General features: G+C 37.0%; 1 protein-coding gene across 1 annotated transcript; it reads right to left on the bottom strand.

Annotated features, from left to right (window-relative positions):
* Positions 1-1490: 1490 nt before the first annotated feature.
* On the bottom strand, positions 1491-14312 carry LOC126817448 (ATP synthase subunit alpha, mitochondrial). Its single transcript, XM_050544430.2, has 10 exons — positions 14159-14312; positions 12699-12777; positions 12206-12372; positions 10155-10328; positions 9070-9236; positions 8782-8930; positions 7077-7228; positions 4059-4391; positions 3409-3553; positions 1491-1968 (listed from the first exon to the last, which is right to left on the bottom strand). The coding sequence occupies exons 1-10, from the start codon at positions 14216-14218 to the stop codon at positions 1736-1738; spliced, it is 1659 nt and encodes a 552-aa protein (XP_050400387.1). The 5' UTR covers positions 14219-14312; the 3' UTR covers positions 1491-1735.
* Positions 14313-15001: the final 689 nt, after the last annotated feature.

Here is a 15001-nt window from a genome sequence, read left to right as displayed (position 1 = left end):
AAATCTTCCTAGTGCAAAAAAGATAAATTTCACCTCTTGACCTCCAGGGTCACTAAGACTAAAGGTGAATTTAGCAAGTTTACATTTTTACTGAAAGTGTGATTACTTTCGGTCATTTTCAGCTTCTTTTCATAATACAAGAATGACTGCGCATTACCACTCGGCATCGTATTCTACAAAAGATTTTACCCTAGAAGAGTTGGGTCTGGTTTTGTGCCCATTTGATGGAACCCCCCCCCCCCCCCCCCACGCTGAGCCTCCAGTCTATATTGAATCCTTGTCGAAAAAGAATCGGCCCCCAGTCAATTTTACTAGGCAACTTTTTACTACTAAATGGTCATGTGTTAGTCCCCAGCTTTCCTAAATTTTATTTCGTCATATACGTCCGAGTTGCATATATTTGTGTGTTATATATAATTAGATTTCAATGCCTTCTGCACAGCGGTTTAGCAGAAGGGGACGTATTTTTAACAGCATGTTGTGTTGCACATACTGACTCTAGCGAGGCAAGCAAGGTCAAATTCTCACTAAAATGTTCCTTTACATTGTTCAGGCGTTCACAGAGACTGACAGACTGGGGGACGATTCTTTTTCGACAAGGATTCAATAGGACGGTTCCTGAATATACAAGGCGAGTGTAATGAGACCTACGTTCAGATGCAAACCAATCGGAACTTACTACTGAACACTTTTGGTCAACCTGTGTGGAAAAAAAAAGTGTCCCAACCATTATAGTCAGCTGTTTCATCCAAATATGTTATATTTGTTATTCATGAGCTAATGTCCTAACCCGCTTCCAAAATATACCAGTGGGGTTTCTCTTAAACAGCTACTCGGTTAACTGCTCACGGTACGGTTGCACAGGTGTTTCGGTCAAAAAATATTACTGATATTCATTTTCATCTATCTGACCTTCAAACCCATACATACCTGATGTTGCACTGGTCATTTGTAATAAATCACAAAGTCAAGTCTTTAAGTTTCCCTTTTAGGCACTCACATTGAAATGTGGTCGAATCTTGTCCTCGCCCTATTCTTTGTTGATGCCTTAGAGGCTAAAGTTATCCGATTGACTTGAAATTTATGCACAGACTGATGTTCATTCATAAGGCAAAGAAGCCTGTTGGGAGTTATAGAACGTTAGTACAGTACTAGGAAATCTAGGAGCCTATCAAATCTTAATTACTGCATGGGATTTTACCCGTTACCAGTTGTGAATGCTCACACCTATGTACGTATAAAAACACAAGAGCCTTTATGGAATGTTTAGTAGCTGTGGGCATATGATTTGTTGCCCTGGCCAACCTACCTTACTGTTATGTTATATTGAACAAATTAAAATCCTTAATTTAAAAATCCCCTTCCTGGAAAAATAGAAATACCCCTTTGGTTGCTATTTTTTGACACAAACTTTCCACTACTACAAATACCCCTTTGGTTGCTATTTTTTGACACAAACTTTCCACTACTACAAATCGTGAACATTCACATTTCTTGTTTAATGCATTTATTAAGAAACGCATCAATATTAACATCTGTACAATAATTTTGTTGGTCTTTGTCAACGTACAACTAAACGTATAAATATCATTATATAAAGCAGGCCCCTTGATTTTACTATTTTGTTAAAATAGGTACGTTTAATCAAATGACCATTCTTCCTTCACTTTCAAATATATCTACTTTTATCAGTCACAAAATAACAGCACTAAAAGTCTTGGTGATTTTTAACAGGTTATGCATTGAATCCCGATAAGAAATTTATTACAATTCCTTTTAATTTTTCTTCTGAAGCGTCTGAAATTTTTCCTTCAGTGGCAATGGTTTTCAAAAGGTCAGTTTGGCTACTTCTAAGATGTTTCAAAAACTCAGCCTCAAATGATGTGATCTTAGATGGGTCCAATTTATCTAAGTGACCTCTGACACCAGCAAAGATGACTGCTACTTGCTCTTCAATGGCCATTGGAACTGAAAGAATAAATTGACAATGAGATTCAAAATAAAAGCCTTTTAATTCCGCGGATCTATTTGGTACAAGCAAAGCATCAAATCCTTAATTATTTGAAGACCTAGATTACCGTTATTGCCTCTCAAATTTAATGAAGGACTTATTCCTGAAACAATGGCCCGATAAAGCCCTCTGGCCACTGCTGGCTGCACTTGGAGCTGGAAGTTGGGGTTTTGATGGAGCATGTATATTTCATTTTTATCGTCCAATCAAATTTCGTCATTCTTCCATTCTTGGAAGTCCTAGTTGGGAGTCTATTCAGTTTGTTAAAACAACCGATACATATGTAACATCCGTCTACTTTCATCTGGGGTCTTCCCAAAGACTGGACAGTTGATTAAATGCATTTAAAAAGATGGGATTAGTTCTAATCACGAAAGACAGCGAGGAGTATGATGAAAAACGGCATTTTAGATTTAGTTGGTTTACTATGTATACACAAATATGTAACTTGTGAGCAGGGCTGCCGACAACCAGTATCGCAGCGCAATTTGCGATACATATTTCGTCCGTTGCTAACCAAAAATTAAAATCTAATGTGTCTGTCATTTTGGATATTGTCACAAGAATAATCCACATTTTGAAGACTAGAAGGCTTACTCAACACTTTCAACGTGTATAAAATGTTGAATAAAATTTTATAAACAAAACTGAATTCTCCGTGTGACATTTTCTTCTCGAACTACCCAGACACAATACTATATAACACAGGGACATAACTCTATGAATAGGGACTATTAAACCGGAAATAGGGAATCAAGTAGTCGCACTCACGTTGCGAGACATCAAGTAATTATATCATATTCATTTTGAAATAAATAACTCTAGTGTATCGCACGTATTGTAAATAAAATATAAAAAAATAAATACATGTTAACGTAACGTAAAATGATAAATCAAAGTAAAAATTCCCGTAAAATATTATTGTTTATATCGCGTGTGTCTAGTTAATCGAGGTGCGCCCGATTGAACAAAAATAGTAATACACGATAAAAAGCAGACGAGATCGTTTTCTAACGAAGATTTCTAACGTAACAAAAAAATAACAATTAAAATGAGTGGGGCTTCGGAAGTCACTGTCAAGAATTGGCTTCAGACATAAGACCTAACTAAATGTCTACATCACATTTATAAACTGTCACAAGTACTTGTGGCAGTGCTAAAAAAATCTAAGAATAGTCAGAATGGAATCTAATCATATTTGTTATGAATTAAAGTAATATCTAGGTATTTACATTGAAACTGAAAAACTTCTAATCAATTAATAAATTTGCTAATCAAATTTGGCAAAATTGGACTTTTTGATTAGCAGTGCTGCTAATCAACTGTGAAAAATTACCGACAGCCCTGCTTGTGAGGTAAATAATACCATAATACCATACAAAAACTTAAGTACATACCATATTGTCCTTGTTTGAGCAGTTCTGTAAGTCTGACACCTCTGTTGAGTAAATTTTGTGTAGCTTGATCTAAATCTGAACCGAACTGAGCGAAAGCAGCAACTTCACGATATTGAGCCAATTCCAATTTCATGGAACCAGCAACCTGAAAAAAACATAATTTTATTATACCTATTTTATTTAAGTTAGAAAACTAGTAAAATTTGGGATACAAGCGTCCACTTAACAAGCATTTTAACCCCCCCCACGCCCACCCACCGCCGCAAAAAAAAAAAACAACCCAAAGATTTATGTATAATTAAATGGGATGTTATTTTGAAGAGTTGTTGGGAAATTAAATGCTTGTAAATTGGACCCTCATCAAATTTAATGGGTCAGCTTTAAACTGGACACAAGTATAAATTAGATGATTTTGGGTGACTCGGGTTACAGGGTCACATCTCTATAGGTCACCTCTCGTTGAAAAAAACTATGTTCTGTGATTGACACCCTGCCATCTTTTCTGATGGTCAATACTGTGGCACCCCATGTACTTTATTTTGTTTGCTCAAACTTATAATCTATATCATATCTTATATCACTGGATTGACAGTACTGAGAACCATCATTGCAACAGCATTTTAGGATTAGAAATGAAAAATTGTAATTACCTGTTTCATGGCTTTAGTCTGGGCAGCAGATCCTACTCTGCTTACTGATAAACCTACATTAATGGCTGGTCGGATACCTTTGTAGAACAATTCAGTTTCCAAGAAGATTTGTCCGTCTGTGATAGAGATGACATTTGTAGGAATATAAGCGGATACATCACCAGCCTGGGTTTCAATAACTGGCAAAGCAGTGAGAGATCCACCTTTGTTATCTTCATTCATCTTAGCAGCTCTTTCCAAAAGACGAGAATGGAGGTAGAAGACATCACCAGGGTAAGCCTCACGTCCTGGGGGTCGTCGAAGTAAAAGGGACATTTGACGATAAGCCACAGCCTTTAAAAGAGAATTAAAATTGATTGCTATACTTCTTATAATTAATCTTGTAATATACTATTCAAAAAAAGTAGGGGATATTTGATTTTGGGGGCATAATACTAAAATATGCAAATGACTACGAAAAAAGTCACTATAGAACCTAACAGAAGAAACATTTCCAGTTACATGTGACGCCCAAACGCACCAATAGCTACCGCATGGAATGCAGGTGATGCTTGGGATCATCATGGGGGTCCAACCCAAGATTTGCACGACTCTGACTTTGAATGTTACAGTCATTGTGGCATTGAATTCCAGGGTGGAAACATCAGTTTAATTGTTTTAGTGACCAGAAAACAAATTTTGATATGCGTCGGCTTACCCAAAATGAAAGGTTACGTGCCCTTGTCATGCTACAGATCGGCACAACACAGGCGGTTGTGGCGCGGACGATGAATGTTTCTCAGTCTGTCATAAGCAGGCTATGGTCCAGATACCGTGATACACAATCTGTACAGGACAGACCACGCTCAGGTCGACCAAGGGCGACAACTCAAGCCCAGGATCGATTTATCCATACCTTGGCCTTGAGAAATCGTGTCATCACAGCAAATCAGATCAGCGCTCGTCTTCAAACAGACACTGGTGTGAGAGTGAGTGGCCAGACGATTCGGAATCGACTGCATAGGGGTCACCTTCGCGCCGACATCCTCGCGTGATCCCTTGTTTGAAAAATCATCACATTCAGGCAAGACGTCGTTGGTGTAGGGATCGTCAACACTGGGATAATCGACCCTGGAGCAATGTGATGTTTTCAGATGAGTCAAGGTTCACTGTTGATTTTTTGGACAGACGTAGGAGGGTGTGGCGTCGTCGAAACGAGCGCTTCCAAGACGTTAACGTCATCAGACATGATCAATTTGGGGGTGGTTCTGTTATGGTGTGGGGAGGCATCACTGTTGCTGGAAGAACGGCTTTACATGTTGTTGCAGGGCGTGTTACAGGCCAGTACTACCGGGACAACATCTTGGCAGTCCATGTTGTGCCGTTCGCACGACGTCATGGCCGCCATTTCATCTTCCAGGATGACAACGCAAGATGTCACAGGGCCAGGATCGTTACAGGTTACCTCCAACAACAGAACATCACCACATTACCTTGGCCAGCACTGAGTCCCGACCTCTCCCCCATCGAGCATGTCTGGGACATGCTTGGACAGAGGTTACGTCAACGTCAACAACGTTGCGTTGCAACAGGAATGGGACAATCTGGACCAAAATGACCTTAGACGTCTCATTAGGAGTATGCCACGTCGGATCAATGCTTGTTTGGCAAACAGAGGAGGATTTACCCGTTACTGACTTGGTTGTGATGCTGTGGTAACTTTGCTGTTTGACCCCGGGTATCATTTTACCCTTATAATGGTCAGTCTGTGCCTTACTTAGTCTAACGATCATTTGGAATAAATCGATGAATGTGAACTTCATTTCATTTTGTCATTTGTTTCTTCGTCAGTTTCATTAGGTGACTTTAATAACACTTAAAAATCAAATATCCCCTACTTTTTTTGAATAGTATATTTTATAGAACTTGTAATTATTAAGGAGCATTTGAATAGGCAATCCTATTTAAATTATGTAGCACCATGGGTCCTTTGTCTGACGTGGAGAGCGTCTATGGGAAACCGGTCGCCACATCCTACATACGACCCATGCATCTTTTCTTACTACATATTTCTGTAGCCTTGTGATCGTCTAGAATTTGTCTCTAGTTGTCTTTACTTCTGCTTCACGTTGTGTATTTACTTCTTCCAGTTTAAGACGTTTGTCTTACCAGGAATAATAATGCATAGTTCGCTTCTACATTTTATATAGCATATAACTGAATACAGGTATACAAGCATAGCACAAATTACAATACTATATAGCTAAAACCACTTCTCCACCCTATCCAGCCTCTTGGCTGTCTAGGAACTCAGATGTACCCTCGATCTCTGGAATCTAATGCAAGTCTGACTTACAGGGTTCCCCGGTTTCTTTTAAAGGTAAATGATAATCATGCACCATAAAGCGTGATCATGGCCCTGAACTTGTGTAATTAACAAAATGATTGGTTACTTTAAATCAAATGATGCAATTAGAATAATTCCACTCACGTGTAATTCTGGTGGTAAATGAGTGACATATGTTTTCGATAAATAACTCTTTTTTATGTGTCAACTGTCAATTACAGACTAGGTTGATTTAAGTATTTTAAGTACATATCACATATTATGCGAATATGTTATTTCTCGAGCAAAAATTCTACTAAAAGTATTACAATTAGTAAGGATTTTACTGCTTAAAACTTCTCTCATTTCTTGGATGATTCCAAAGAGGAGCCAGTTTAAATGTTCAATGAACACAAACAGGGTCATTCTCAGACTAACATGGTATATTTGACTTTATGGTCTTGAGCAGTAGGGGAATAAAAACAGAATCTGCATAAACATAGAAGGTATGGCTGGTGCCACCAACTCGTATGTACAATCATGAGATAAAACTTCGGACAATCACGCAAGTGCTGGAAACACCCTTCAATCTTCAAAAGTAACTTAACCTGTTTCATTGTTCAAGATATCAAAGTCACAAAAACAAATGTGTAATCTAAGAAATTAAACAGATGTACGCCAACATACAGTAAATATAATGAATGATATTTTACCTGTTTGGATAAATCATCATAGATGATCAGAGCATGCATACCATTGTCACGGAAATATTCACCCATAGCACAACCAGAATATGGTGCAAGGTACTGTAGAGGAGCAGCATCGGAGGCAGTAGCACTGACAACAATGGTGTATTTCATGGCGTCTGAAATTAGTTTTATTAAATTCAAAACAAATCAAGACTTTTTTAAAATGGCTGTAATAACCAACACTGATTACAATATCAGTTTCGTGGGTGTTCTTCACTTCCTTGAATTCAGATGCCTAGTCTTTTGAGAAATTAGCACCTTTTTAAAGCAGTACCTTGTATTATTGGATAAAAACAGCTGGTGATTTAGGTCCATGCACCTGAGTTTTTTTTACCTATTTATATACGAAAGACTAAACAGAATGCAAATTCGTCGCCTCTACGTAATGGTTCCTGGAAATTCTTTGCCGTAAGTTTCCAGGTATTTTTGTCTGACATTTGTTTTGGAAGCCATTTTGTTTGTCTTGACGACCGACACGGAAGTAGAAGTCGTAAATTATTTATACTGGGTTTTATTTATAATTGTAATTTGGTTTTTTTTCCCACATGGAAAACCGCTTGAAAACATTTTTTATCAAGTCAGAAGGAAATATGGCTAAGGAAGAAGCAACAACGTAACTGGCAACTAACGGTAAACCCGCCGTGTACTGTCCGAGGTGTGTATGCGAGAATGGCTCCGCGTATCCGCGAAGTATGCAAATTAGGCACGGCCTATGACGAAATAACCACATGACATTTTAATCTCGATTAGTCCAGACATATTAGCTTATTCCATTTTATATTAATAATAATCGAGAAAACTGGAGACATGTTTTCGGCTATTTCTGTCGTTTTACCGCGAATTATGCAAATTAGACACGGCAAATGACGGAAATAACCACATGACATTTTGATCTTGATTAGTCCAGACATAATAGCTTATTCCATTTTATATTAATAATTATAAGGAAAATATGACACATGTTCTCGACTATTTTCGTTGTTTTACCGACTCATACTACGGCAAACAGTATCGCCATCAGATTCACAACAAACAGCAAGAATGCCGAGACAGTCGTCAATGTAAAAATAAAACGAGAGGGATTTTATCAATCAAAAAGGTCAGGCATGAAATATAATAAATTTCTTCCAATAAATTTTAAAAAACAGAATTATAAAGAGTAAAATCGGAATTCAGAATTAGACTCAGAAAATCGGAATGATTCCGACAAAATCGGAATAGTTGGCATGTATGTATAGTATGTTGATTTGCCAAATTCATTTGTCACTGACCACTACAAATCATTCTGAAGATATTTACATCCTGCAAAGAAATAAAATCAGGTTTATAACGTCCTACTGTTCTGCTTTGACTGGGCTAATGAAAACGGGCATACGCCATACAGTGTGCTATGAGGGAAATTTTGCCTACTCTTACATCAAACTGCCAATGATCTTTTACGTGCAGGCCAATGTGTACATGGTACCTCGGGTTATTTTCCCATCTGAATGACAGCTGTCCTTGTCAGGCCCTTCAACCAGCACCACTGACAAGGGGAAACCAGCACCGGAATCAAACATGCGACCTCCAAACTAGCCAGCCAGCGTCTGACTTAGCCACCGTGGCTCCCGATCCTGCAAAGCCTATCCAGTATTCTGTAAGACTGGTTAAACAAACAACATTTACAAACCTGCATCAGTAAGACGTTTTACTAACTGAGCTACGGTTGATCTCTTCTGACCAATAGCTACGTAAATACAGTACAATTTAGTTTTCTCATCCGATCCTTCATTAAAACGTTTCTGGTTAATAATTGTATCTACAGCAATGGCGGTTTTTCTGAAAGGTAAAATCACACTTCTGTCATTTAACAATCAGATTTTCATTCAGGAAACAAGTGTTCTTGTAGACATTTAAACTGTGCTCTAATATTAATTATAACTTGATGTCCTTATTTACAAATAAAAAGTGTATTTACCCAGTCTGACGATCACCAATGATCAATTCTCGTTGACCTCGACCAATTGGTACCAAACTGTCTACAGCCTTAATTCCTGTCTGCATAGGTTCTTTTACGGATGTTCTTGGAATGATACCTGGAGCTTTAACTCCTACTCGAGCACGGTTTGGTGTTCCAATTGGACCCTATAACAAAATACATCAGTGCCGGTGTATGTTACATCTATATCACAACAGTTTCAACAAAATAATATTAAGTATTGTATGTTATATATATATATATATATTTTTTTTTTTAAGCAATATTTTTATTCAGATTTGTATCTGAATAGGGATTGGGGAACAGGCATACCCTATATTAAACCCCTCTCCCTGTCAGATATAGATACATTACATGTATTTACATTTTACAAATAAATAATCAATGTACATGTGAAATTATGATTATAGTGATAGCTGTCTCTGTAATGGATTTACATTTTAGAAATAGGTAAGTAATGGACAAGTGAAAATATAGTTACGAGTGTGTTATATTTGTCACTTGAACCGTCTGGTGATTTTGTAAAACGAGTGAACAATTTGAAAAATATTGAGTGAGTTTTCTAGGTCGTCAATTCCGTGCAATAAGACAGTAGTGTTTCAATGGATAGTCGGTAAATTATTTATTGTATTATTTCGGGCATCTGAATATAAGGAGCCATTCAATAAAAAATGCTCAGTATCTTCTAAGTGATGACCACATTTACAGCATGGATTGTCAGAAATGTGACATAAAAATTTATGTCCGTTTAGATTGCTGCAAGAGAGACGCAGTTTACAATGAATGTTATAAATTGGAGATAGGCAATAATAATTAAATAAAAGACATGGTTAATAATGACATGATTGGTAGGTTTCTTAACATTTTCTGAAAAGGCTTTACTATCTTTTCTATGTCTCAGATTATTGGATACAGTGCACAGTTAACACCACCATTGCCTACGTGAGGTATATTGTTGTTAAAAAAAAGTTGGACTGATAAAAATGGCTCCATAAATTACTTTGAGGTTTCTGTGCTGGGATTCCCCTATCAACACCTCAAGCATAATATAAACTTAGCCTTACCTTTCCATCAATAGGGTTACCTAAAGCATCTACAACTCTTCCTAAAATTTCATTACCAACTGGTACATCTACAATAGCTCCTGTTCTTTTTACAATATCTCCTTCTTTGATCAATTTATCATTACCAAATACTACAACACCAACATTGTCAGGTTCTAAATTCAATGCCATACCCTGCAATCACAATACATTAAACATGACATTTGAGTATAGACTAAAAGGACGCACAACTCCAAATTCCTACTGATATGGCAATTTTGATGAATTTTTGGTATAAAATTGAGAATGGGTTTGAATTCACACTTCCTGCCAGGTTTTGGTGAATATTCATGATTTTAAGGATGGAGGATAACTGATTTAAGAGGTTGGTTACGTTGACGTGTCGGGCAGTTCAATTTGTACTAAAAATAAACTAAAATGTTTAACCCAACAAAAATTGGGAAAAAGAGCCAGTCAAAAGTATTAACATTAAAGTCATTGGTAAATCGATGGTATATTTTTCATAAAACATCACTTTATGAAGTTATCAGAAATGAAATGAAATGTTGTTTAATGGCACGTCAGCTCCAACCGGGCTATATTGCGCCAAACATATGGTGATTTATGCGAGACAAGTTAAATAAATATCACAGAAAAAGTATTATATGCATAAATAAAAACAATATCACAGTAACAGAACACAATTTTTATGGGAAACAATCACTGGTTTTATTCTAATAGCACGACGTTTCGACAAGTATCCTCTTATCGTTATCAAGCACAATGACATTTAGTAAACTTGGATTTAATATATAAGAGTTCATGATGAAGCCATTTACAAAAATTAAATAATAATAACATTAAGAAGTAAAAGATTAAGCAAAAACAACACAATATAATAGACCCACGGTCCAACCAAAGGATAATGTTGACTAACAATGAATGCCTTCAAAGGGAGCCATTGGGTGAAACCATATTGCAGTTAATGAGGTGATCAAGATGAGAACATTCACCAAGAAATACAAACACAACATAACCCTACATCCATTGTCTAAATAAACATGAAAAATATATGCGTACTAATCCAGGAAATAAATGATGTTAAACAAATGTAAACCATAACAAAATATGAAAAAAACAATAATAGGAATAAATAAGCAATATGAGGTGATTAAACATGTATAATCACCTCATATTGCTTATTTATTCCTATAATTCTGGTTGAGGCTCTCGCTTCAAAATGAAAATATGAGTTAAAAAAGTATGACCAATGCGAGAGCGGCACAAAACAACTTCATCCCTCCTGCTGGTTCTATAGGAGCTTGGCCAATCTCCTAAAAGAGGTTTAATGTGATGAAGTTTATTTGTGCCTGCAAGATCCCAAGACCGTTGCCAGCGGCCATAAATGAAATTATTTATAATAAATTTAAAATCTTTATATGGCATTAAAAATTCAGATATGGGAAGATCTAAAGCAGACTTGGCAGCCGAGTCTGCTTGATCGTTCCCTTTGATATCCATATGACTGGGGAGCCAGCAAAGGACAATGTCCTTGCTGGTACTCTCGAATGATAGTAGCAGACGATAAATGTCTGCCACTAATGGGTGATCAAGCTGTTTGTTGTTTATTGCTTGTAGGGAGGACAAAGAATCAGTAAATATTATATATTTAAATATAGATGATTGAATGAACTCCAAGGCCTGTAGAATGGCCTGGAGTTCAGCTGTAAAGATGGAAGAAGCAAGTGGAAGGCGGACAGAAATTGTCTCAGATGGTGTCACAGTAGCCGAAGCTACCCGATCATCATCTTTCGAACCATCTGTATATATTGGATCATAATCACCATATTTAGACCTTAGCTCTCGAAAGAGAGACTGAAACACTTATGAAGTTATCTCCCCATGTTCCATCAAATATTAAACAGTAACTAGGCCATTAACAATTTGTGTTATCCCTAAATTCCATTCCTACAGATAGCCTACTACTAAAAATAGAATATTTCTTAGAAAAATAAGATGTCAAGGTTAGCAATTACATACAAAATTTCCAAAAAATTTAGTTTAACAGTTACCTTTAGACCACTGGAGAATTCCACCATCTCCTCGGCCTGGATATTCTTTAAGCCATATACACGAGCAATACCATCTCCAATAGATAATACCCTACCAGTTTCTTCAAGATTGGCTTCAGGAGCTTGACCTAAAATTCTATCTTCTAAGATGGATGATACTTCAGAACCTGCAAGAACATTTTAAATAATAAATTTTTATAATATGAAAAAAATGAAATATGACTCCACACTCCACAGCAAACAAGTATGCCAGAAATATTGCATTTAACAGGATTAGTTTGAGCATTTTGGCATGAGTTCCGTTAAGCTTATAAACTTATTGTTAGAAAATACTGGACAGAATCTGAAATCTGAAATCTCTCCAGCATTTTTTTCACATCCTACAAACTGATATATGAATCTAACATTTTCTGAGTTTCAGAAGTGCTTGTTAAGCTTTGAACTACGGTACACATTGTTATAATAAAGTCAACAATTTAATCCAATTCCTTACCCCCTGCTGCCAATTTTGGCTGTGATGTAGAAAGTTTTCTGGCGGCAACCATTCCAGCACCCAGGGCATATTTAGAGACCTATAAAATAGAAGAAATTGTAAAAATATGCATAAAAGCTTACACAATTTTATCAAAAAATTAATGTAGTAATTCACTTTCAGTGAAAAACTACATGTAAGACAATTGATTGGTTGTTGGAGATTCATATCTTGGACCACATTGAAGTTGCTGTATTCAAAGGCTGAAATAGCAGGAAAACGCATCTGTGGCATTAAATATTCTTCCAACGGCCCCGTCTGCGTGGACTATAAACGATTGGTTGATCGAAATTCGAGTCAGCCAGCTTCATTAGATCACTTAAGCTGCTGTATTCAGGGCTGGAATAGCAGGAAAGCGTGTTTGCTACCGTCAATTATTCCAAAATTTTCTTGGAGGGGAGGGATCTACACAGTAAGCTCCGCTTCCCCACTCTCGCAGAAGACCGGCACCGCCGTCTGTACCCTGAAATTTTTGGGGGCATTTCAGGTACTGGCCCCCTAACTGTCATCAAGCCTGTACGCCTATAATCATATGATGTATGATTTTAAAGAACTAATATAATCCAAGACTGACAAATTAATTCATTACTGAAAGTAGTCGATGGGTGGAAGAATCCCTGTACAGTGCAGACAAGATTGGATCTCAGTGATATAGTTGGTGACCAAAAGTGAAATAATAAAGTAAAGGTGATGCCTATTTTCCGCAAGAACTTTTAGGGTGATGGAAATCAAATATTTGGTATTGGTATATAAAGATTGAAGTTGGCCAGTATAGCAAAATTAGAATTGGTAATCAATGTGGGGGAGAAAATAGTCTAGATTATTTCTGGATACACGGTAGGCCCTATCCTAATATCTATAGAAATTGAAGCTATGTTGTTACAACTAAGGATGCTTCTCGCCTAGGCCTACTGGTATCGACATTCACTGTTTCCTGACAAAAATTAAATAATTATAATATAAGCTTAGCCAAAGAAAATAAATGTTACACTGTGATGTGATGAAAGGCAGGCTAAATGATTTGCAGTTTCTCTTTGATATTGACAAGATTTTCATTGAGAGAAGCCATTGCCTCACGAGAATAAATGAAGGTCATATGAAGTGCACAATGTTTAGTTAGCAACGCCGGCTAACGGCAAGGTTATAAAGGGCATTATTTACAAAGCACAATTTGAAAAAGCAATTTAACATAGAAATAGTGTTTCCCCCAAAAAAGTATGCATGTATCTGCATTATTAGCTTACTGTAAGCCGAGTTTTGATCCGCCAACCCCTCCATGATCTAAAACGATTCTCAAGGATGGCATGACTTTTCTTATCAATCCGAAGAAAATATCACTTAATTTGCAACTTGAAGAAGTGACAACAAATGATACAAAAGCCATTTCATTTTAATATTTGCAGAAGTGTTTGTATTAGTACCTTATTGACAGCCCTGGGAAGCTGTCGAACCAAAGAAGCAGACAATCGTGCCGAAATCATTTTACCGGTGTTAGTCCTCAGCCTTCAACAATATGGCCTCTGCTAAAGGAAGTCGGTAAGCCCCGTAGACTAATAGCCTCAAAGAATATTGCTTTGCTTTGTACAGGCCAATAAAGAAAGTGCTTTGAAATGTTCTTCTGTTAGAAATAAAACCAGAAATGATATCTTTATTTTTATAAATTAAAGAGTAGGCGAATTACTTGATAAGACATTTTTTTATATTATATAACCCTTTTATATTAGAGTATATTTATTGTACATTCGGTAGTCTTCGTTTTTTTTATTTTTTTGCCACGCCGCTGAACATTAAAAAGCACGAAATGAAATGGGGTTTAACGTCCTACTTTTCTGCACCATTCGGGATATAACGAAGACTGGCATACACCATTCAGTATGCTACGAGGGGAAATTTTGCTCTGACAGTGGCGCTACAGCCTACTCTTATTGCGAATTCCGATGGTAAGGGGTCTTTTATACGTGCATGCTGGGGCTGGGACAATGTGTACACGGGACCCGACTTTTTGTCCTATCCGAACGACTAGACACTGCCCGTCGCCAGGTCTTCCGACTATCGTTGAGAAACCATAGCCACGCCATTGACACCAACCCAACTACTTTGCGCAAATATATCAAACGGAGCGATTAATATTTTAGTTGACTTTGTCACGGTTCCTTTCTCGCGCTTCCCTTTTTTACCTGCAAGTATCAGCGCCTGTTTTATGTTATTCACATATTTGCAAATAAAAATATTTGTATGGCCACTATTGTTATGTTTAGATATAT

The sequence above is a fragment of the Patella vulgata genome, chromosome 4 (assembly GCF_932274485.2).
Source record: "Patella vulgata chromosome 4, xgPatVulg1.2, whole genome shotgun sequence".
NCBI classification, from domain to species: Eukaryota; Metazoa; Mollusca; class Gastropoda; family Patellidae; genus Patella; species Patella vulgata.
This window is presented reverse-complemented; position numbering and strand designations above follow the sequence as displayed.

Coding starts and splice junctions, on each gene's coding strand:
- LOC126817448 (XM_050544430.2), bottom strand. CDS start 14,218: ATGATTTCGGCACGATTGTCTGCTTCTTTGGTTCGACAGCTTCCCAGG. Junction 4,392..7,076: donor ATGATGATTTATCCAAACAG/GTAAAATATCAT, acceptor TCTCTTTTAAAG/GCTGTGGCTTATCGTCAAAT. Junction 3,554..4,058: donor AGACTAAAGCCATGAAACAG/GTAATTACAATT, acceptor TGTTTTTTTCAG/GTTGCTGGTTCCATGAAATT.